Source organism: Sceloporus undulatus, chromosome 6, assembly GCF_019175285.1.
Source record: "Sceloporus undulatus isolate JIND9_A2432 ecotype Alabama chromosome 6, SceUnd_v1.1, whole genome shotgun sequence".
NCBI classification, from domain to species: domain Eukaryota; kingdom Metazoa; phylum Chordata; class Lepidosauria; order Squamata; family Phrynosomatidae; genus Sceloporus; species Sceloporus undulatus.
The window spans coordinates 77,303,359-77,327,097 of NC_056527.1; the positions used below are offsets into that span (position 1 = coordinate 77,303,359).

Consider the following 23,739-nt stretch of genomic DNA (forward strand, 5'->3'; position numbering starts at 1 on the left):
ACCCATGGGTTATACTCTGATACTTGTAAGTACTTGTTCAGTGGCAATTCATCAATCACTTAAACGCTAGACAGTTCATGTTGGTGACAAAACTAAGGCTGTCCTTCTAAATGAGGTGGGACTAAGTAAGCAGGCAATGTTGAAAAGTCTTGGTATACACATCTCCTTTTCAAATTATGAATTGAGCACAGAAATTGAACAAAAAATGCACAGACATGAAGTACTCAGTGCAATGCCTATTTAAATTGTAGGCTGTCAGAATAGCACATTTTCAGCCATCTTAAGGAAGACCTGATGCTCCTTTTGATTAATAGTGGAGCATACATCAACCTCACTAGGGCAGGTCCACTTCATGAACAAAGGGCTCAAATTGTCACCATGCTTAAAAATAAATTGTTCATCAAGTACTCAGAATGACTGCCTCCCATCTTTGCTTTGTCCTCATGAAAAAAAAGCACCCTGCTTTTTATTTACTTCTAATTGGTAGTTTTATAATACTTTCCCAACATATTTTAAGAAGGCAGAACAAGGAGGAGGCATACCATACAAAGCACATCACTACACAGATACAATGTTCATACACCCTACACAAAGCCACTTACTCTGGGCCCATGACAGACAGGAACTCCCAGAGATTTACAAAGCTTCTATTTATGAAAATCCAACCGCTTTATTATTAGCAACCACTTGAAAGAATGTTGGATGTTTTAACCAACTGTAGTTAAGTTGTAGACATTGAAAATTTCAGGCTATTTCTTCTGTAAATATTACATTTATTTCTCTGTTATGACAGGATGGCTGCCTTTCCATCTAGGAAGTTACTATCTTGTCTCTGACTACCTAGAGTTCTTCAGTACAGGGAAGCAAGAACTTACAAACCATAATCCAAAGTCTGATTTCCAAGTAATACAGAAATGACAGCAAAGAAACTTTATTTGATTCCCTACGTTTTCTTCCCTGGGTAAAACTCTTTGCCAACGGATAATCTCCATTAACACCAAAGTGCTCACAAACTCATGAAGTAAAACCAAGGGCTATATTCCAGTTGCAGCCAAAGATGTCTGCGTACTAGGTGTTACTGCAGTCAAAATGTGAAAACAATGCATTTGAACACTTGTCTTAAGCCCCTTTACAGTTATAAAGTAAAACAAGTTATAACAGGAAAGGAAAGCCTGAAGACTGAGTTAAGAAATAAGTTTGACTCATTATTGTTTGACACCCAGCAGAATATGTGAAGAACCTTCACTAAGAAGTAGTAGTAGTAAATGTTCAACCTGAGTTTCTATGTGCATGTGTGTGTGTGTGGAAGAATGAGGGGTGTGCGGAGGGATGGAATGAGTGCCACCCTGCCATCATTAAGTTCTAAAATTGAATGGATTGAATTGATCTTACTCGGTGTAAGAATGAGCAATATTTATCTTTCAAACACATCAGTAAAAGTATGGGTGGCATCAGATCCTTACCCTGACAGGTGTTGTTCTTTTCTTCATACCCTGCCTTACACATGCATTTTCCAATTGGCACCAGCCACTCTCCTTCAGCACTGCAATGCATCCTGGGGGGTTCATCTGTCACTGAATGGTTCATGCATGACCCCAAGACTTCCAGCAGCTGAGAAGAATCAGCTCCCGTGATGGTGTCAGGAAAGACAGCCAGGTTTCGAATCACCATAGGGCACTTCTTGTAATACACCCGCACAGACACCAGAGCAATGCAGGCACCCACATCTTGGAAAGCAAGGTAAAATCCCTTTTTGGTCAGAGGCCCAACGTCCCTCACCTCTGTGTTCAGCTTCATGACCCTGTCTCCAAGGTCTAACTCTGTAAAACTCTCATCTGCTGCAATGGTATCAATCTTGATGTACTGGTTTTCTTTCACATTCCTCCCATCTTCATCATCTGTTTCAAAATAGTACATATTAAACGTCTCTTTGCAAGTCCCAAGACCTCCAGGAAGGCTGTTACAGTCCCTAAGGGTAAATTTCAGTTCAATGAAGATCCGTGAGGCCCCACTGTTGGAAATCCAGTTTGTCAGAAGCCAGTTGTTCTGACTTTGTTCCATCACTCTACATACTTGGTAAGTATGGATTGGAGCATAATTTTCATCCACCTCGCCAATTTCTTCCCACTAAACAACGAAGAGGGGGAGAAAGAGAAAAATGAAAACACAGCTTTTAAATAAACAGATTGTGAATGTCTACAGTTCTAGATCTGAAATTCTTCTAGATCCCATTAGAAAGTGAAATATATTTACAAAATAGCCAACAATGGGAGAAGATGCCACAATTCCACTACCCTAAGGAAGAAAACTGTCCTTACTGGTGTATCCTGGTCTCCTCCTCTTCTTCTGCTACTCCTTTTTATTACCATTACCTCACACATTCCAGAGCTCTTTCAGTCTTAACACTGAAAGAGATTCTTATACATCAACCAGAAAAACCCCTAGATGTTTAGATTCTTAAAATCAAGAGAGTAATAACTGAAGTACTGGTAATTCTTTTAAAAAAGCAAATGCATATAACAACACATAAAGAAGCCGGAGAAAACTATTTTTTATCCTCTTCAGCAAACGACAGATGGCTAATATCTACAGTTGTCTATGGACACCTGGATTACTACACCATTACAATGAGGCTCCCCACCTTTTCTTCTTCTTTTTCCTTTTTTTTTTCCTACTGCAGTGATAAGCTTAAAACAAAAACCATATCATTTCATTAAAGCCCAATTAAAATACTTCATTTTTTATGTCAGATATGTCCTGTATGCTGGGAAATAAACAGTGCACTGTATATAACAAGAGGCAAAAACAGTCTAGTGGCATCTTTAAGACTAACCAATTTATGAAGCATAAACTTTGGTGAGTGGCCCACATTGATGCAAGTTGCATCTAGTTAGAAGTTCATTCTCATACAAGTCAGGTCACATTGTTTTCAATTTTGTTTTTGTCTACATAACTGCAATGATTTCTTCCAGCTTCATTTTGCCTACTCCCATTTCTTTCTATCATAGTTCAGTTCACATCACGCATAGTAACACAAAGTGTTTCTTGATAACAATAGTCCAGTTCACAGCAGAAGTGAGCATTCACTTGGGTAAGATACCTTTGGGTGATCACTGCAGATAACTGGTCTCACAGATACTAGAGCCACATGAAGAGAGTCTCTTCCTAGCTACTTCTCAATGTTCTTTTTGCTTGCTCTCTTATCACCATCTCCTGTCAATTAACACCTAGCTGCTTCTGGAAACAGCACCATACTAGATGATACACTTACTGATCTATGAAAGCATCACTTGGGGGTTATTAGGGCTGGCCATGTGGGAATTTCTATATGCAATCTAATTTGGGTCAGGAAGGAATTAATCAAGCAAATATCATGGCCACTTAGCATTTAGGCAACATTTTATAGTGTTCAAACCACTTCATTTCCCGCACCTCATAATTCTTACCAATTATTCATATCACTATAATTGGCTAAATATCACTGATGGAGGAGATGCTGAGCTTAATGGGAAATGGCTTGTCTAAATGTGTATGTATTGGATGGAGGAGGACATTCTTAATATATATGTGGGAAGGAAGGCCTCTAGTCCACATACCTCTGTCCCCACTCAAAGCCTCTTCCTTCTATCTTTGATCAGGTGAGAAAGCCACCACCTACTGGGGATTCCAGCCAGGATTCTTAGATGTAGGGACTGAAAGCATTTCACTTCTGCAGGGGGTGGGAGATGGGGGTGGAGAGGAGCTGATTCCATGCAGTCAGCTTTTGCAAGAATAGAATTAAAATGCTTTCTTCATCCTACCTCTCCGCTGTGTAGGAAAGCTCCACTGGGCTCACAGGTGGCAGGGGCAAGATGCCCAGCCAGCACACAGCCCACAGAAGGCCACAGGGAGATCCAGGTCCCCATGCCAAAATGGTTCCCAACTCCCATGAGAGGGTTGAGTGCATCCACATCAGAGGTGGAATTTAAACTGCCCAATTTCCTGGTTAACAGTGACAAAACTGAAATGAAAAGAATGGAGCTGTTCATGTTTGCCAAGCTAAGAGGGCTGCTGAATTCAGAGAAGAGAGAAATGGATTCATAACAGAATGACCAAACAGCTGCTAGAAAGCTGCCCCCAATCAATTTAATGTCATCATTTCTAATGTTTCCTATGTGAGATATTTAAAATAAAAAGGAATGTTCAGAAAAAGCAAATCATTTGCCAAATTGTTGAAACAAGAGATTATGGAATCAAAATAGTAGGAGATTATTCTGTTCCCTTCCTCTTCTCTGTCTTGAATCCCTCACAGAACTACTCATTGACCTCCACCCTTCCTTTCCTACCCCCTATTAATTCCCTCTGAAGATTAACATTATTCCTGGCAAATGCAGAAACAGCTATCTTCACTTCCAACTGCATTAAAAACTGCATCAGGAAAGAGAGAGAAAGGAAAGGTGTTTGGATAGACTTCCAGAGGAAAGGAAAGGCGAAGCAAAACACAAACAGGCTGTTTATTCTTCAAGGGAGGCAGTTTCTACTTCTACATGAACCTTAATTCCCAGGTTCCCAGCTTTCATTCAAAATGAGGAGGAGAAACAAGAGGAGGAAAAAATGTGTTTCACACTGCAGGGTGTCTGAAAATGACTTTTATAATTTCAATGTTATATGGAACTGAAATTGTAAAGCTCATTGTTGGACACCCTGTATGAGAACAGTTTGCTTACCTGTAATTGTAGTTTGAATTGTCATCTGTGAATTCACACAAGTGTGCCTGAACAAAGAATCATTCAGAACCTTCTAGAGCTAGATAGAAGACTTTGGCTGTGGCTCTGCCCACCTCTAAATTATCTTATCCTCTGTTCCATGGAGCTCTCAGTTCCATGGACACTACTAACTGCTCCCTGTGGAACTGAAGACAGAGATGGGTGGGGTTATGTGAGTTCACAGATAACCACTTGAAGGAGTACAGTTATAGGTAAACTGTGACCAGGTAGCTGTCTTGCAAATGTTTTCCAGTTGGCCACCCTGTACAAAACCTGAGGACACAGCCATGGCCCTAGCAGAGTGGGCGCAAACTCAAGAGGGTGAGTCCTTCTGTGCCAGGTCATAGGCACAGAAATTCCTACTCTCCCTCTCTTCCACAAATGGTGAAAGAGATCCATTTCAAAAAATACTGGGATGAGAATTGAAGGCTTTCCTTAGAGAAGGAATAACAAATGGAGGTCAGGATTCAATCATTTCTCCCTCTGAGTGAGACTCCCTGAGGGTGTTAGAAGACTTCTAACCGGGTTGGAGTGGAAGATGTGACATGGAAATTCTCACCTTGAGTCTAGAGGATAATTGGTCCAATATCAGAGGTCTAGAATTATTAGAGTGTTGGTGCATCATCTTTTTGTGTTATTACTTTTCACCCTTACAAGCGGGATCTTTTAGCTCAAGGGCATGATTAGAGATCTTGTCCAAAGCCAGGGAAGGAGAGTATTAATATTGTCTGTATCGAGTACTTTGGGACTGCAGACCATTTCTTGGGAGCTGTCAAGTCAGGACTGAGTCTTGAAGAGATCTCTAAAGGGACACAAATAGAGGATCCTGATATGGATGAGAGCAGGTAGGATTGAGAAGATGCCGCATACAAAGAACTATAATTAGTTCCAGACAACAGATGGTATAGAAAGGCATTCTTACTAATTGCTATATGTCTGTTTGAAACCTTCAATACTTAACATATGAACCTATGTTTTAAGTTGTTTTTATGTAATTTTATATTGCCTTAACTCAATGTGATTCTTAATTTTTTGTAAATGGTATTTCCTTTTCTTGGGTCTTTGACTGTAAATGAATATATATGTCTCTGAAGGTTTTTATGAGCCTTCAAACTGAAGGTCTTACAGTGAATGCAGTAGGCGACATTGAAGGCAAATAGGCAACGAGAGTGGATGTTGTTGTCGGACGTTTTAAAGGAGCCAGTCAAGGGCATGGCTGCAAGTAATGAAGTTACTTGCAGAAAGGATGAAGAGTAGTCAGAATACCCAAGTCAAATTGTTAGGGCAGAAAACCCAAGAACGGTCAAATCAGTCCTGGTGGGAAAGGTACAAAAGTGAAAGCGAAAGCTCAGAGGTGTTCCTACAAAGCTGTTGCAGTGGCAAACAGAAAGGAATTAATGGCTGCAGATGAGAACTGGTGAATAAGATTGTCTGGAGGTGAGCGGGGCCATAGCCAAAGTCTTCTATCTAGCTGTAGCCTAATGATGCTCTGAGCAGGCTTGGAAAACACATTTGTGTGAGTCACAAAGACAAATTCTCCTTTATCTCCCACAGTTCCATCCTCTGAAATCCTGGGAGAGACAGTTTAGGGAGGGGCACTTACATTACTCAGCCAGGAAGCTTTAGTGCTTCACCAAGTGCAAATCCCAAGATTCCATAGGATATAGCTGTGGTGCTTAAATGCAGTGTGAAAGGACCATCTTGATTTGTAGCCTGTTCAGCCTGGGATACAGGACGGAAAGGATAATCGGCTATTCTTTCCAGTCATGTTGTTAGAAACAAATCAACGGTACTCCAGCCTTTCAGTGTTTTTAGCCAAAGCAATAGGTGATGACTGAAATACCCATTTTAAGCTCACCTTCTTTTTCTCTTCCCTGATAGAAAAGTGATTGCTGCAGCACACAAAACACTTTAGAAATTCAGTTGTTGTTGTTTTAAAGTAGCAGTGTTATTGGGCAATGATGTGTCTAATGAAATAAAGGCAGGAAAGAAATAATCTTTCTGAGCACAGTCTTATTTCATAGGGAGGAAATGTGATTTTCCACCCTGCCCAGTTTATACACTTTTTTAAAAAAAAAGTTAAAATGTTGCCAGTGACAATGCAGACAAAAATCCTTCATTGTTACAACCATATTAGAGGGCAAGAAGCTATACATAAAGACAGTACAGATTAAGCCAGCACAGTTTTGTAGTTACACCCGCTTATTTCCCTGCTATCAAATGAACAGCAATAAATATAACATTTCAAAAATTGTAATAGCAACAAATGCAAGCAACCATCATACAGCACTGAATGGTTCAAAAACAAACAATGCAATACAAAAACAATACAACACAATACAAACTGACCTAACAGGTTTGCAGTGATACTTCTCACTCACAATACTCCCCTTTTTCAGGACCAGTTCACATGACACAATTATAGAGCGATGATGCCGCTTCAACTGCCATGGCAACATCCTGTGGAATCCTGAGAGCTGAAGTTGAGGGAAAGGGATTTCAAATTCTCAGCCACAGAGCCCTAGGGACTCATCACCACCAATTTCCAGGACTTCATAGGATGTAGCCAATACAGTTAAAGTATAATCATACTGCTATAACACTGTAGGTCCCTCAGCCCCTCCACTACAGTAGCAACTGGTGTTTTCAATGTCAAAGGGGAGACAGACTGATTCTGGCCATTACTCTGAACTTTATAAGCACACCTGAAGTTCCAGAACTCTATACTCAAAAAACCATGGATGATTCTGTTAAAATTCAGACTTAACCAGCACCCATGTGCTGCCACTTCTCACCTGGAAAGGTAAAAACTTCCAGTTCTTCCTTCAAGCCCCACACACACTTTTCAGTTCTTATATGACTCGGGCGGGTTACAAACCACCCATTTGGGGCGGGCTGCACACGTCCCTTTCCCTGGAGTATCGGGGCCTGAGTGGCTACACCGGCAGCCGCTGAGGCCCCAATCCACCGCTTTTTAGGCTGCGGGGAAGCGGCAAAAGGCCTGAAAATGGGTGTCCCTGGGGCTTCAAGCCTCAAGGACACCCCGCGGCAGCGGGGAGGAGGAGAAAGGGGCACTGGAGTCTCTCCTCTGTGTACCTCCTCCCAGAAACAAAGAAAGATTTACAACAGTACAGGACCCCAGCAGTTTCCATGATTTCTATTGCCTACTGGGAAAGGACAAGCAGGCAACCATCAATCCTCTCTTATGTCACCCTAACATCAATACCTGTTTACGTTGTTAGTTAAAACATATGTTTAATGTCTGTTGCTCAGAGCTTCCAGTTATTTTTTTCTTATTTTTGAGAAGATAAGAAGCTTGATCAGTCATCCTGTTTTCATTTCGACCAGTGTCAGCCACATACTTCTGGAATGCCCACATGCAGACTTCAAATATTGCATTTATCTCCCTTAGTTTGCCCCTGAATTTAGAGGCAGCCTGCTTCTGAATGTGGAGATTCTATTTAGCCATCATAGCCATTAGTTATTAAGGGAAACCTTCCCTTTAAAAAATGTAAGAAAAATTATTTGAAAAGAAACCCACAGTTAAGATATAAATTACATCTGAAAAGCATTTACACACATTTCAATCTTACTCTGCAGTGTTTCATTTTGAGATGATATAACTGAACTATCTGTGGGATTAACAAGAAAAACATGTGACATTAATTTGGCGTTAAATGTTTCTCCCGAGCTCCTAACAGCCTTAGAAAGAAAACATACATGCATTTCAATTACTTAGCATTAAATCATTTATAAGAGGCCTATATCTGTACTGGATGTGTTCAGAGGCTAAGAGCTAGCGAGTTAAACAGAAGGTAGGCTTACAGTTCTTGCCAGCCAATGTGAAAACAGACAACTCATTTCAGATATAAATAGAGTGTTAAAGGCAAAATATCACACATACTACTAAAAATACAAAGCACACAGCATGTGGCAGACCAGCCTCAGGTTCAAGTGCTAATTTTAAAAAGCTGCATGTATAAACAACTCCTTTCAAAGCAAGCGTTTGCTTGAATGGCTAGGAACAATGTGCAAGAGGTAGGAAATCAGCATTGCATTATTTTAAAAGCAAACTGAAGGGCAAGAGGCATCTCAGCTATCCCAGCTGAAGTGGGTTATCAAGGGCCAAATTTATGACAAAGTCTACCTTCACCCCAATCTGGAGTTGTGCAAAAAAAATTTTAAATGACTAATTGCTACATGGTGATGATAAGCAAGGAGTCCAGACAAGAATATGAATGCATTACCCTTTTCTGGGGCAGGCTAGCAATATGTTAAATATTCATGATTTGTGGCATGGCTTGCCTTCCCACTGCATTTTGTTTAACAGTGACATCAACTGATCCAGACTGGAGATTTACCCAGTATACTTGAGGTGATGCAGGATGTTCCCTGACAGTTAAAATGTAAAATTGGGAACATACCCATTTGCAAAGTGTACAGCTCCACATGCTGGAAAGCCAGTAGTGGCTGGCACAGTGGTCACTCCAAAAAGACATGTAAAATAGCCCCCTTGCTCAGTGAGTGAGTTCAATATACATCTTGGATACAAGGAACCCCATTTTCTGCCTTGCATTTTGAATTTCCTTCAACTTTATTCTTTAAAGTCACCTTGAAGTGGTTATGTACCTTGTCCTGACTTTATCACTGCTTAAAAACAGCCCAGTTTGCAGAGCAGCCTGCATCTGACCCAGCCAGAGTTAACTGGATAATGCAATCCAACCAAACACACATTCCTCTGAAAAATATAGTGAAAGAGATCAATTCTATAGAACCAGAAATTAGGGCCAGACACACTCCACTGGATAAGTATTAATAGCATACATTATTAAACAAAAATAGCAGGTGGAATATAGGACTTTAAAAAAAATAGAGATATAACAACTCAGGCCCATAAATATTTAAAATATGGATTGCATTTTCCCATTTTAAAAAATCTAATAAGACCTGAGGGCACCAGCTGATAGAACTTGCTCTTTTCTACTGTGGGATGCCAACTGCATACTGAATATCAAGGGACCAACTCTAGCATTTAAGTTGCAGCTTGGGGTTCAGATTCTCATTAGTTGCCACCACAATGCATTCCTAAGTAGTACATCTCTGGGAGAAACGTGCTGCTATAATTTAAAAAAATAATAATTTCCCCAACATTGATGAAACATTCACACAATCCAATGAAGACAAACACCCAGAGACATTCTCAAATGTTTTAGCTGCTAGATGTCTGCTAGCCTCCTGTACACCCATGACTTTTAGACAAGGGTGTGCTTAAGAGAATCAGAATGTATTCCTTTCATGTACTTCAAGGAATGGGATGGGTGATTCTCAATCTGGAGTTTGCAGATAGTTTAACAAGGGGAAAGTTACAGCTACCAAGGAAGCCACTGAAGGTACTGCTTTGAGACTGCAATGGCTTTCAGACTTCCTTCAGATTCTATTTGTCTTCCTCAGATAAGATATCTATATTGAGCTATTTATCATTCCCACCACCATCAGGTGTGTTTTCTTCCACACACACACATTAGGATACCTTGAATTTTGGAGGATAGGCAGATTAAAAGAATAATCTTCACAGGTTCAACAAGAAAGGCTCATGGAGGCTGCAGGAAAAGCTGCTAAATACTGCATTTGAGAAAATAATGATGATGATGATGATGATGATGATGATGATGATGATGATAATAATAATAATAATAATAATAATAATAATAATAATTTATTTATATCCCGCCTCTCCTTTCCAGGATCTAGGTGGGTAACAACAGTCCAATAAAACAGATATACGTACAGACAATAATAAAATTTCCTGAATCCCCTTAACCCTCCTTCCTTCTGCTAAAAATACACATAAACATCAAGCTACAATACAATATCCCCAGTACAGTGTACTTAGTTACAAATTTTGTTACTAACAATGGACACAGGTCAAATTATTCCAAGAGACTATCAGGAGATGTGATGAAAGAGTGAATGGACCAATTTGGTTAATTCAGCTGGAGGTTAGTCTGGAAAAGCCTGCCAGAAGAGCTCTGTCTACTGTTCAATATTCCTTTTCTACTCTTGTTGATAATATCTCTATTCGACCTGTGCAAAAAGCCCACAGTCTTGGTTTTATTTTTGATTCCTCCCTGTCATGTATTCCCCAGATTCAGGCAATAGCCAAGGTATGTAGATTCTTTCTTTATAATATTGCTAAAATCCAACCATTTCTTTTGGCCTCCACTGCCAAGTTCCTGGTCCATGCCTTAGTAGTCTCACGACTGGATTTTTGTAACCTCCTTCTGGTGGGGCTTCTGCTTTCTCAACTCCATCCTTTAATTTCTGTCTAGCATTCAGCTGCACACATCAACAGTTCTTCTCACCGCTTTGACCATATTCCTCCTTTATTGTCATCACTCCATTGGCTCCCCCTCTCTTTCTGTATCCATTACAAACTGCTGTTGATGACTTTTAAAGCTCTGCATTGGCTGGTCCCTCTTTATTTATCGGAGCTTCTTTCCCCTTACCTTCCCATTCACTCCCTCCATTCTGGGAATTATTATTATTATTATTATTATTATTATTATTATTAACCTTTATTTATAAAGCGCTGTAAATTTACACAGCGCTGTACATACAATCAAGGACTTTTGTCCCAGACAAGGATTTTCTCTTCTCCAGCCCAGATCCACTCCTTTTCACTGGCCGCTCCTCACACCTGGAACCTCCTTCCCTCCCAAACACGGTTCACCACCTCTTTACTCAGCTTTAAAGCTGAGTTAAAGACAATACTGTTCAGGGAAGCGTTCCCAGACACCACTTGATTGTTATTGTAGTTTTAGTTTTATTAGTTGCTTGCTATATTTTATTATTTAATGTTAATATGTATGAACATGTATTTTGTTAAATTATTTTAGTAGAATGTACACCTTAGGCAGGTTTATTTTATTTTATTTTATTTTATTTTTAACTGATTGTATGTACAGTGCTGTGTAAATTGACAGCACTCTATAAATAAAGCTTAATAATAAGAATAAGAATAATGTTTAAGTGGAATCTCTTTTCCTGTAGCTTGAAGGTATTGCTCCGTGTCCTAGTCTCTGGAGCCTCCAACGTTTCCCCAAGATTACTAAAAACAGCTTTCTTAAAAGTCTGGAGTGTGTGTTTGACTACTCTTGGCTTTCCCTTTCCACTGTATAAGAAACTCCAGGAGAACATAGTAATTTCAACATAAAGATCCCCCCCCCCCCCGCCCCAGTGCACCCTATTAACCAGGTCATCATGTAAGTTGGGATCAGATCCAAAACAGGTGATCGGCTTGTTGCCTCATCCATCCTCTGGACAATGAAACTGACTGCAAGGCAAGTGAGGCATTTGTTGTACTTAATAATTGTCTTCCAACAAATATCAGGATAGTTGAAATCTCTCACTACTACCTCTCTTCTTTCTGAATGTTTGGTCATTGTTCCAGGAAGCCATCATCCAAATCCTCAGTGCATCTTGGATATCTGTAGTAGATTCCCATTATGGCATCCCTATTGTTTCTGCCTCCTTTATTTTTACCCAGAAGCTTTCAACCTAGCTTCCAGGATTTAAGTCATGGATCTCTTCATAGGTGTAAACATCTTTGACATATAATGCTACTCCTCCTCCTTTCTTGCTCAGTCTATATCTATGAAATAGGTTATACCTCTCTATTACTACATTCCAATCATGAGACTCACCCCACCAGGTTTCAGTGAGTGATGAACAGTCCTATCTAAAAGTCCAGTAAGTGATGAACAGCTCTGTCTAAAAATAATGGCCATGGGCACAGCTTGGCAGAATGCTAATGCAACACACATGATGTCAACTGGGGTGAGAAGGAGAAATGTGGTTGGGCTGATGTTATACTTTGGCTTTTCTGACTGAAATATTATTTGTTTTGACAACACAGTTCTACTAGAGTACCAACATAATTTTTTTATTGATTCAACTAAGACTAATTGTTTAGCCAGCAAATGATTAATAACTCAATTATTTATTTAAATAGGCTAACACCACTCAGCAGCCTAAAATCCTGTATAGAAAATCCAAGGTCTCTTCAAGCTTCTTCCAAGGACCTTACTTAATGTATTAGCTTTCACCAGGTATTCTATTTCCTGCTTTCTCCTTCCTCATTTCAAAGAAAACCTGACACAATAGCTCTAATAGTTTTACAGCTATATTTAATCCACAATAAGAGAAAAACTTTCAGATAATTGAAGCTTATCTCTGGGGTGCCTTCTCTCCTTACTAAAGTGAGCTGAGATTCATTCAGCGAATATCAAATTTCACAATCTGATAACTATACCTGCAATCAGAAATGTCACTACCCATTGCATGGGAGGACCAAGCCACATACTGTAATCTGGATCCAGATGAGAGGATGAATATGAGCTAGGGATTGTAAAACAGAGGCAGCACTGGAGTTTTATGCTCAAAATGGGTACTTGGAGCATGTAAGGCAATCAAAGGAAAGAGAGAAACATAAGGCTCAGATTATCTTATTGTCATTAATCATAGTTATAATAGTTACTCAAATGTACCTGCACTCTGCACAGTGAATTAATACAGGAGAAAAATAGCCCCTGCCCCATGAAACTTACAATCAAGATTTCATCAGAAGGGAAGATAAAAGCAAAGGAGATGAATATAGACTGACAAGAGATGAATATGAACAAATTTAGTAACACCCAGTTGAGCTTCATTGTAGATACACACAAGGACTAAAAGGCAAAGGCAAAATCTTCACAGAAAAGACAGATTTTGAGGAGAGATTTTGACAAAGGAAGAAAAAAGTGACATCATGGTAATGCTCTGGAAGTTTGAAACATAAGGACACTGCTGAGAAGCAGAATACTATGGCCCAAGCATTAAAGGAGCAGATGACATTAGCACACATGATGAAGAAAATAAATGTGAAGAAGTAAAGGCCACAAGAAAGGGCACTGATACAAAGAAAAGTACAGTGTTGAAACTGGACAAGAGGTGCACAGAATATGAAAGGGAAGGAAAAGCCAATGATCAGATTTCTGGAGCAGGGTCATGGGGTTTAACTTAATGAGATGGGGTGAATGGTAATAGCAAAAGGGGGTTTAGAGATACACAGGAGTTTAACTGTGACAAGAGACAGCTGGGGGAGATGTAAAGAAACTAACGTAGCAAATGAGCAGAGGTTTATCCAAGTTCCTATGTAGAGCTGGCTTCCTATGTTTGTTTCCAAGAATTTGACAGTACATTACATGCCACATCAGATACCAAGCATCTTGTTCAAAGATGATTTGAGGAGAAAGAGGAGTATTTACTTGTAAGTGAGCACACAGTGGAAGGCCAATTTCGACTGGGCCTACCATGCCATGGATGAGGAAGGATTAAACCACCCACAGAACAAATTTTTTAAACTAAATTCACTTCCCCCATGAGGGAAGTATAAAAAGGGGCAGGACATCCACTGGCACCATGCTCAATCAGAGGAACATGTCCATGCTCTACCAGTGTGCTAGATCAGCATTTGGAGCTTGGAGAACCGATTAGTCTTAGATGCAAAACAAACCTCTCCAGCCCCATTCTGGCTATGAACAGTTGGGGGAATGGGATGGAGGCTCATCTTCTCAAACACACACATGCACTTCAAGCTTGCAAAGAGAGATGTGGAAAGTGCGAAGTATTTTCTCTTAACCTCATGCTGAAGCACAAGATCATGGGCAACACCTTGTCTCTCAGGGGAAGAAGCTGTGGGCAACAACATATTTATGCCTGGCCAGCACACCACTATCTCAAGGGTCTACTCAAAAAAGATTTCACTGATATATTTAATTTAACCCCCCCCCCCCCCAATATCTTCTAATAAAACACTATTCAAGCAAGTTAGTTGAAGCCTACTACTACTATGCATGTAAAAATAAACAGACATAGGGACTGTACAGATGGGTGGCATGCAGCTGCCCCTTTAGTGGCCAGATTGGTGCCGCAGCAACTACATGCTGCAGCACTGATCCAGCCTCTAGAACACAAAAAAGTAGCCACAAAAAGTGGCTCCTTTTTGTGCCCTCTAAAGGAGCTGTGGCGGTGCGGCTTTGCGAAGCCCTTTCAGCACTGTATCATCTAGATGTAGCACCAGGGTCATGCCATGATGCCGCATGCTGTCTAGATGGGCATGCAGCGTCATGACACAATGGGGTGGAGTCACAGCATCCAGTGCGCGGATGCTGTGCCGGGGCTCCACCCACAGGCAGGCACAAAGTGCTGGTCTGTACACCACCGTTATTCATTCACTGTAGTCCAGCTGTCCCATTGCTTCCGAATTTGTAGGTCTTTCTGGTTGGTCTGAATCTTACTATAAATATCACACCTAAAGTGGACCAACTAAATTCAGCAAGATCTACCTATGTGTTAACTCACCACTCAGGACTAATCTACTCTGGATTGGATTGAAACCAAATGGTCTCAGGCCTTTGTGTTCAGCAATCCTCTGGCACCCAGAAACAAAAAGCCAAAGCCATGAGATGTTCAGCAGAAGACAGCAGCTGAAACACACAATGCGGCAGACTTTTACGCAGTATCTACTGTTTCACCCCATCTCCCTCATCTCTAATTTGCCAAGAGCATTTCACACAGATAATATTACAATCATGGCTAGGGCCTTGACAACTGCAATCATAAATCAAGTTCAAAATCTTTCATTAATCATCCTTCTGTAATCAGTGGCTATTCAGTGCAAATTTACATCTCATTTCTGTTGGCCAAACACCCGCATTAGGGCTTTGAGGCTTAGTCAGGCTTAAATGATTATATATCCCCTAATAAACACTGAAGTCTTCTCTGCCTGAATATCGTGAGCTGCATTAATAACACATTGCACAAGCACAGTCAGTTCTGCATGTTGTGCGGAAGGCAAGAGTTCCTACTCACCCGCCCCAGCAGATGGTTATGCCCAAGATCTGTCACATCTAAAGAATGCACCTAAAGAATTAGGGGAGGGATTCTGTTCATGTTTTTATTGGCAAGCTGCTCCAAGCTTGTATGATCATGAAAAGTTTTCAAACATAACTACATATCTAAATTCGTCTCTGTTTCCTTTCACTTTTTCACTTTTTATTATTTTGTGACTTTTTAAAAAATATATATTGTAACCCACCTTGAGTCCCAAATGAGGGGAAAGCTGGAATACAAATAAATATAATAATAATAGAGAGGAAGAAGAAAAGGAAGGGGAAAGGAAGAAAGGAAAATCCTCTTTTCAGAGAAAGAGAATGTCAGAATCATTTTTAAATTGTGCATAGACTTGTAAAGCTATAAATCAATGAGGGTGCATAACAACAGCAACAATAAAGTGGTTGATGGCTTTCTTCTGCTTTGATTAAGCTATAAAAATTTCTTCCCAAGCTTATTGGAGATGCCATGATGATGTTCTCTGAGACACCCTCCTGAGCACTTCCTGGCACACAATAGTCATACCATCCTAAAGCTCCATGATAAAATCTCCTGCCTGAAGCTGAAAATGAATAGGGTGGGGGGAAAGAAGCCTTTATGTACGAGAGTTATAAAATATTTTGTTTTAGTAAATCCTGTGAGCTTTGCAGAAGTCAAAATAAAATCAAAGACTAAACTCTACTTTGTGCACACCATATTTCTGAAAAGAATCCTATACTTTCAGTGTTTGTTTTTTGTTTTGTTTTTTTGACATGGGTATACATAATTTTGTACACACTTTGAATGTTTCTTTGCAATAGAGTTTAGTAAGGGAGTGCAGCCCTCCACTGTCTTCTATTATGCCACCCAACCTACCATTCCTGTCCTAGAAGCTTCTAAGAGTTGTAGTTCGCCCCTTCTGGAGGGGCAGAAAAAAAATCTATGGCGGGTTACAAACCGCCAAAAAATACGTATGGAATACGTATTAGGGTTAGGAAGGGGCAGTGCTTCCGCACCCCCCTAACCCTAGTACGTATTCCATAAGTACAACATGGTGGCGCCCCTTCCACATGGGGGCCGCCTTGTTTACATATCGGACGCTGTGCGTCTGCACGTGTCACGGCGTCTATGACGTCACGAGTCCGCCCCGGCGCCTCGCGACGTCATAGAGACGCCGCTTAAAGAAGCTCCATTTTGGAGCTTCTTTTTCGGTCCGTGCAGGAGCCGCGCGGTGTGGCTGCTGCGGCTTCCGCACGGAGCAAACGGCGGCGGCAGCAGACCGCCTCAAAGCAGCGGATTATAACCCGCCTATGAAATCAAGGGAGGTTTGAGGGCTCCAAAACAAGCTTGAGCCATACTTTGTTACATGGAATGGAGTTAACGGTTACAAGTTACTTGTGAGAAGAGGAAGGATAAAAGAATAAAAAAATACTATTTTTTTTACATAAGCGAACACCTCTCTTCAGCTCTCCAGGTCCTCCAGTGCAACTCCATGTTCAGGATGACCATAGAATCATGCTGGATGATCTACAAATGCCTAGAGAAGTGTTTTCTCCAGGAACCTCTAGTTCTCCAGCACAATTGTATGGTTAACATCCAGTAGAATTGCACTGGTATAGCATAGGCTCTAGGGGGTAGAGTTTGCTAGTACAGCCTCGAGGGGCACATCTGACCCATGGATTGCACTCTGTCAATCTCTGCTTCATTGCGATGATCTCCATTTTTTTTTTATCATTTAATGACTTTTTAGTTGTGTTTGCTTAGGCTGACTATACATACCATTTTAAATGGGACAGTACCATTTTTTTTTCATATTTCCAGACCATCCTGTCATTTAATATAAATGTCAATTTGGTCTGTTTTCAAGGAAAATGTCCCGTTGTGTTGTGAAAATTGTTTGAAGATCCCTGTTTGAAAATGTGGTTGTCAAAAAAAAATGTGTCATGGAGTATGAGACGTTCTATGATAAGCTGTTGAAAGACTGAAATCTGCTACATAAGATTATTTCATTGGAGAAATATTCATGTTATGACTGTGATGAAATACAGTCCACCTCTATGTCTACCTAAATTTTTGTATGAGTTCTTTCACTGAAGACTAATTGTGAGCTCAATAGGTTCACATAATAAAACTTTTGTTATCATCTTACTTTATTACAGAATATTACATGTCGCCATCCTGTTTCTGCCATCCCAATGTCTTGGTTTTCTCTCAAGGAAATATGGTCAGGATAAAAATGTTAAAATACATATATACTGTATCCACCATGTTTTGGCTGGCGATGTTCCTCTACTAATTAAGGTTTTTTTTCCTATCAGTGTTTACATGCGGTAGCTTACAGAACAATATTTCTGAGAGCCAGCTGGCTTCTTCACTTACAGGATTCCCATGTTTGGACACCCATGAGTAATATGTGGATAAATGGGACCAGGAAACATATACGTGGATAATGAGGGCCAGGGGCAAAACCACCAGCAAGACTCTGCTGCACTTCCCTTTTGCATAGGAAGGGGAATTCAACATGCACCTATTAATTAAGAGACCTTTTATGGTCATGAATTATTTCTACTTCATTATAAAAGCACTGCATTAATTATACATTCACGTTTAGCAAAGAATGATTCTACCATTGGAAACAAGAAATTAAAAAAAGTTTGTTGCTACAATAAATATCAATAAACACTTATCTGTAAAAGGAGGCAGGGATGTCAGTGTGTCATATTGTGTTGATCTTTAAAAGTACATCAATAGCAGTATTTCAATACCCAAAACTTTTTCTAGTTATTAAGAATGTCTGGATGAACTGGTTTTCTCTGTCTTGTGGCAAAGATCTACAACTGATCACCAACTTCTTGAGCATTCCAGGGTCTTCTAAAGAGGGTGTCAAAAGGAACCCCAGCTAGAGACTTTTAAAGGTACTGATGACTTAAGGCAATGTCAACACAACAGTATCAGGAAGGAAACTTCGTGCAATAATCTCCTACATCATGACAAACTTCTTCTGGATACTATCCATGGAGTTTGGGATCACTTTATTGCAGAATCCTATTTTTCCTTGCTTTAAAATGTCAAGATTTATCATCCTTCTATGTGTGCATGCATAAATTTTCTATAGCAAGAAAAAGAATATTTCTAAATATTGCTTCACCATGGTTTTCAAATCTATTTAAAAGATTTCTTCTGCTCTAATCACGTAATGATATAATATTATAATTCAGAAAGAAAACAACTTGTCAAGCATTTAACCAGATTTAATTAACATTCTTAACACAGCAGGGGACACTGACTTATTATTATTATATTATTATCCAGGCTGCAATAAGCCTAGACAAACAAGGAAAGCCAGATTCTTGTAATTTTTAGCACTTTTGCATGATAAAGACGATTAGGATGCTACCAAATGAGCCACTTTAATAAAGAAAACTCTGTCAGGAGATTTCTGGGCTGCCATTAGTTCTGATATCATTTGCCCCACTTCTGACAAATTTGAACATAACAGATTAACAATGGATTTTCTTCTACCAGTTCTTTCCTCACTCTTGCACCACATTGTTTGCCCCAAGAAAAATTTAATAACTGAAGTGCGAGATCCTACCTTTTTCTGGCTAGATCCTGAGCCTTCTCTTGAAGCAGAAGGGACCATACTGACTGTCTAAAAACAAAGTGGCACCTGAGACCATTGTATGAACAAGTCTGAACAATTTGTCACCTGTTAGCAAAGACCAAAAAGTGCTACTTCATTCTAGATCAGCTGTGACAAGGCATGGAAAGGCGGCAGAGAAGATACCACCAGCAACCGGAAGAGGTCTTGTCTACAACAACTACCACACAGGAAGGTACATAAGGACTATCACTTGTGATCCATGATCAAGATTCTACATCACTTTTATCAATGTAGCACATTTTATGTAGACACGTGATCAAAGCACTTGGCTGACAGCCTGTTGTGTGATTAGAATGCACAGTGGCAATGTGCATTTGCATGCTACCCCATGTACTTTAATGTGCTACCATATGCATAATGGTTGTGCATGCACAACTCTGCTTCCACTACCATCAGAGGGATTCAAGTGTTACATAAAACTAACTCACCACATGTATCACAATTTAATCCTGTGTATGTCACCCACAGGATTCAGGGCAATGACTAACTCTTTCTGATATGGCTCATAAAGACTGTGTCAAATTTACTGTAACCATTTGGAAGCTGAAAGAGGACAGAACACAGAGAAAGTTAGATGGGTTGGACTAAGATTCCCAGGCTCAGAATTTAATCAGGTCTCTTAGGAACATGATCCTATCCTTGAATGGATTTTAAATGTCTCAGAATTACCAAAGGAGATAAAAAGCAGATAAACCACTATTAAAATTATATTAAAAGACTTCATAATTTAATCTGACATCAGAACAAAAATACATTGTAAACCAGAAAAAGAAAGAGAAAGACTGATCTCATAAAATTATATTGGTGGTTATAACTTTAGGGGGACTGCCTAAAAAGGTCTGTGACATAACAAATGTATGTGCATTTCTGTAGTAATTTGTAACTATGTCAAAGCCTTCAACTTAATAACTGATTTACTGGCAAATCATCAAGAACAATTATAGATCCTACCAGTCACTGTAGGGCTGTGGCATTATGCCTTTTAACATTAAAAGCTGCAGCACCATAGGCAAAATTCGGTGGTTCAAGCCAGATGAAAAACTGGAAACAGAATTCTCCCTCTTTCTCCGAGGAAACAAAACTCTACATCCTTAGGAATATTTGTTGCACCCAGATCCTCTTGGACAGAATTTGTCATTGATCAGTCTGACCTTTTTTTTTAAGAACAGTTATAAATAGTGATACCTGGCCAAAGTCTGAGCAAGTATTATTAAGTATACACAAAAATCCTTCCATTTATTTTCCTAGAGCTTTTTCACCAGCAAACACAGCCATTTCAGATATCTATGCAAACAGTACTGTGTATATTAAAGATGCTGGATCTTAGAGATGGCTACTAACTCTTGAAAAATGCCTGTACCTTCTATATATTCCAAAAATCGGACTAGTTGACTAAGGAATGAACTTTGAAACTAAAAATGTACTTTGGGAGAGTGAAGGAAGGAAACATCCTTGTTATATGTCTGTTATCTCAATGTCATCTTACAATTCAAATCCAAATAGAAAGCCACATAAATCCTCTTTAAGTTTTAACTTTTTTAAAAAATAACTGTATATATTATTCTCCATAGGACAGTATTTACCCTGCATAACCACTAATAATACCTCCTATTTCTAGAGCAATCCTTCTGACAGTCAGTTTTGTCACAGGACAGAACAAAAAAGCAACTGAGCACAGCCCTGCAGATGATGTTAAATCTTTTATATGCACAGTGCAGCCTTTGGGACATTTACAGTAAATCTGGGCAGCATCTCAACATGTGATTTTGCAGCATTACAGCAGCAATAATATGACTGACGGGAACACTCCAAAGTGTGCTTTCTACTATACAACATGACCACAGTAGTGCAAAAAGGATGAGGTGACAGGGGCGCCAATCACAGGCACTTACTGAAAATAGATGCAAAATGGGCCAAAGTTTATATAAAATTATTAAAATAAAATCAGGTCATTGGCTTCTTTTCAACATTAATGAAAAGTATAGTTTCAAGAGACTCAGGTTTGTGTAGCTATACTCTGAAAAGAACTGGCCTGCATTGAGAGATATGTGGAAATTTTAGTGCATGTAACAATCATGGATGCATACCATGACCCCAAAGCAATTTTAAGAGTGATTTGATGTAAAAGCTAGATGAAAATCCATATACCCAACCGCTATACACTGGTCCCCCGGGTTACGAAATACCCAGGTTACGAAATTTTCGGGATACGAATAAATCCCATAGGGATTTATTGTTTCGGCTTACGAAGGTTTTTTCGGGTTACGAAAAAACCCCTGCGCTGTTTCAAATGGAGCCGCGGCACAGCCGCGGCTTTTTCCCCATTAGCGCCTATGGGCTATTCGGCTTACGAAGTATCCCGGGTTACGAAAGCGGCGGCGGAACGAATTAATTTCGTAACCCGGGGTACCAGTGTATAATGAAACAGGTTTTGTTTCCCCTGTCTTTATGAAGATTGAAGGTTCATTGTCCTTTGTCAGTTAACCTGTGTCTAGCTGGACTTCCTTCTTGTTTACCATTTTGGTCACCTGAGCTTCCATAAACACCGATATTGTCCAGTAGGCATATTAATGTCAACATTTCTCTTAAGGTTCTCTTAGGATTCTCAAATTTCAGGATATTTTATGTTGGGAAAATAACCAGAGGACTTTGTAATCTTCCTTGCTTATTAAATAAACATTATATATATATATATATATACATTCATATTCTTCCCTTGGGGAGGATCATTATCTCACATAGACATTTCATTAACAAGGCACATCCTAATAAGAGATTTTACAATGTCTAAGCACATTATTTTATGGATGCTACAATGACGTTGTCTAAACTGATTCTCATATAGATCTCACATTTTTATCTAAATCTTTTTAAAATTTAACAACATTTTCTCCAGAGGCCATTTATAAACTCCACAAGGAGGTTCAACAAATCACATAAATTATCACATTGGTGAGAGATATATCACATAATCTTATCACATAAGGAAAATGTCCTGTATTAACATAACATAACTATACCTCATTTTTCACTTAAGAAAACTACTCCCTGTTGACCAGTATTCTATGGTATGCTGCACAGTCTAGGAGACAGCCATAACAAGAGCTGCATGGAGCCATGGGTACCATAGCATTAACATTTACATGAAACCGCTTGGAGAGATCATCCGGAGACACGGGGCGCGGTGTTATCAGTATGCTGATGACACCCAAATACGTTTCTCTGTGTCTCCGACTGATGCAGTGTCTAAGGATGGCGTCTCTCCTCTGAATGCCTGTTTGGAGTCAGTAATGGGCTGGATGAGGGAAAACAAACTCAGTCTGAATCTAGAGAAAACGGAAGTACTGGTGATAGGTTCCCCAGGCCCGGGGAAGAAAATTTATCCACCTGTCCTGAACGGGGTCACACTTCCCCTGAAGGACGAAGTTCGCAGTCTAGGAGTACTTCTGGACTCGTCCCTGCAGTTAACATTTCAAGTAGATGCAACAGTCAGAAGTGCTTGCTATCAACTTCGGTTGATACGCCAACTGCGATCCTACCTGGGCTGAAAGGACCTTGAAACAGTGGTACATGCTCTAGTAACCTCTCGCTTAGATTTCTGTAATGCGCTCTACATGGGGCTACCCTTGTACCAAACCGGGAAGCTTCAATTAGTACAAAATATGGCAGCCAGATTGGTCACTGGTGCATCCAGGTTTGAACATATAACACTTATTTTGAAAGATCTTCACTGGCTGCCTATCCGCTTCCCAGAACAATACAAGGTGTTGATTATTAACTATAAAGCCCTATATGGCTTGGGCCCGAGTTACTTGAGGGACCACATCTCCCCATATAATCCACCCCGCACACTTAGAACATCCGGGAAGAACCTGTTGGAAATATCTTCCAAGTACGTTGCTACATCCCAGATGGCCTTATCATTAGCAGCCCTGAGGATCTGGAATAGTCTTCCCGATGAGCTCCGTCTTATGACCCCCCTGGAATCATTTAAAAAGAGCCTTAAAACCTTTATCTTTTGTCACGCCTTCCCCCATGAACAATAAAGCTTGTATCTCTGATGCCATCAATTCTCTGCCTATCCTGGATATATATGTTGTATGATTGTTTTTGTACTATTGAATTTTACCTATGAGATTGTTTGTAATGGTTTTTTAATATTATTATTATTATTATTATTATTATTATTATTATTATTATTATTATCACCACCTCCACCATTCATACTCACACAAGCGTTATCTCTTCAAATGCATACAGTAACAATTAGCCTCAAGGACCATTTCTCAGACTATGAGCTTGGGGAACCCAATAGGACTCAGCCCATTTATGGTGATGGCACAATGCTACAGGACATTTTCTGCAGCCACTCCCAACTTATGGAATGGCCTGCCGGACGAGATCTGTCAAATTACCAAT

At 39.9% G+C, this 23,739-nt stretch overlaps 1 protein-coding gene across 1 annotated transcript in view; it reads right to left on the minus strand.

The window, feature by feature from the left end:
• EPHA5 (EPH receptor A5) overlaps positions 1-23,739 on the minus strand; it is a 276,495-nt gene that overhangs the window by 192,195 nt on the left and 60,561 nt on the right. The window contains 1 exon segment of the mRNA XM_042474841.1: positions 1,464-2,127. Within this exon segment, the coding sequence (XP_042330775.1) occupies positions 1,464-2,127 (664 nt within the window).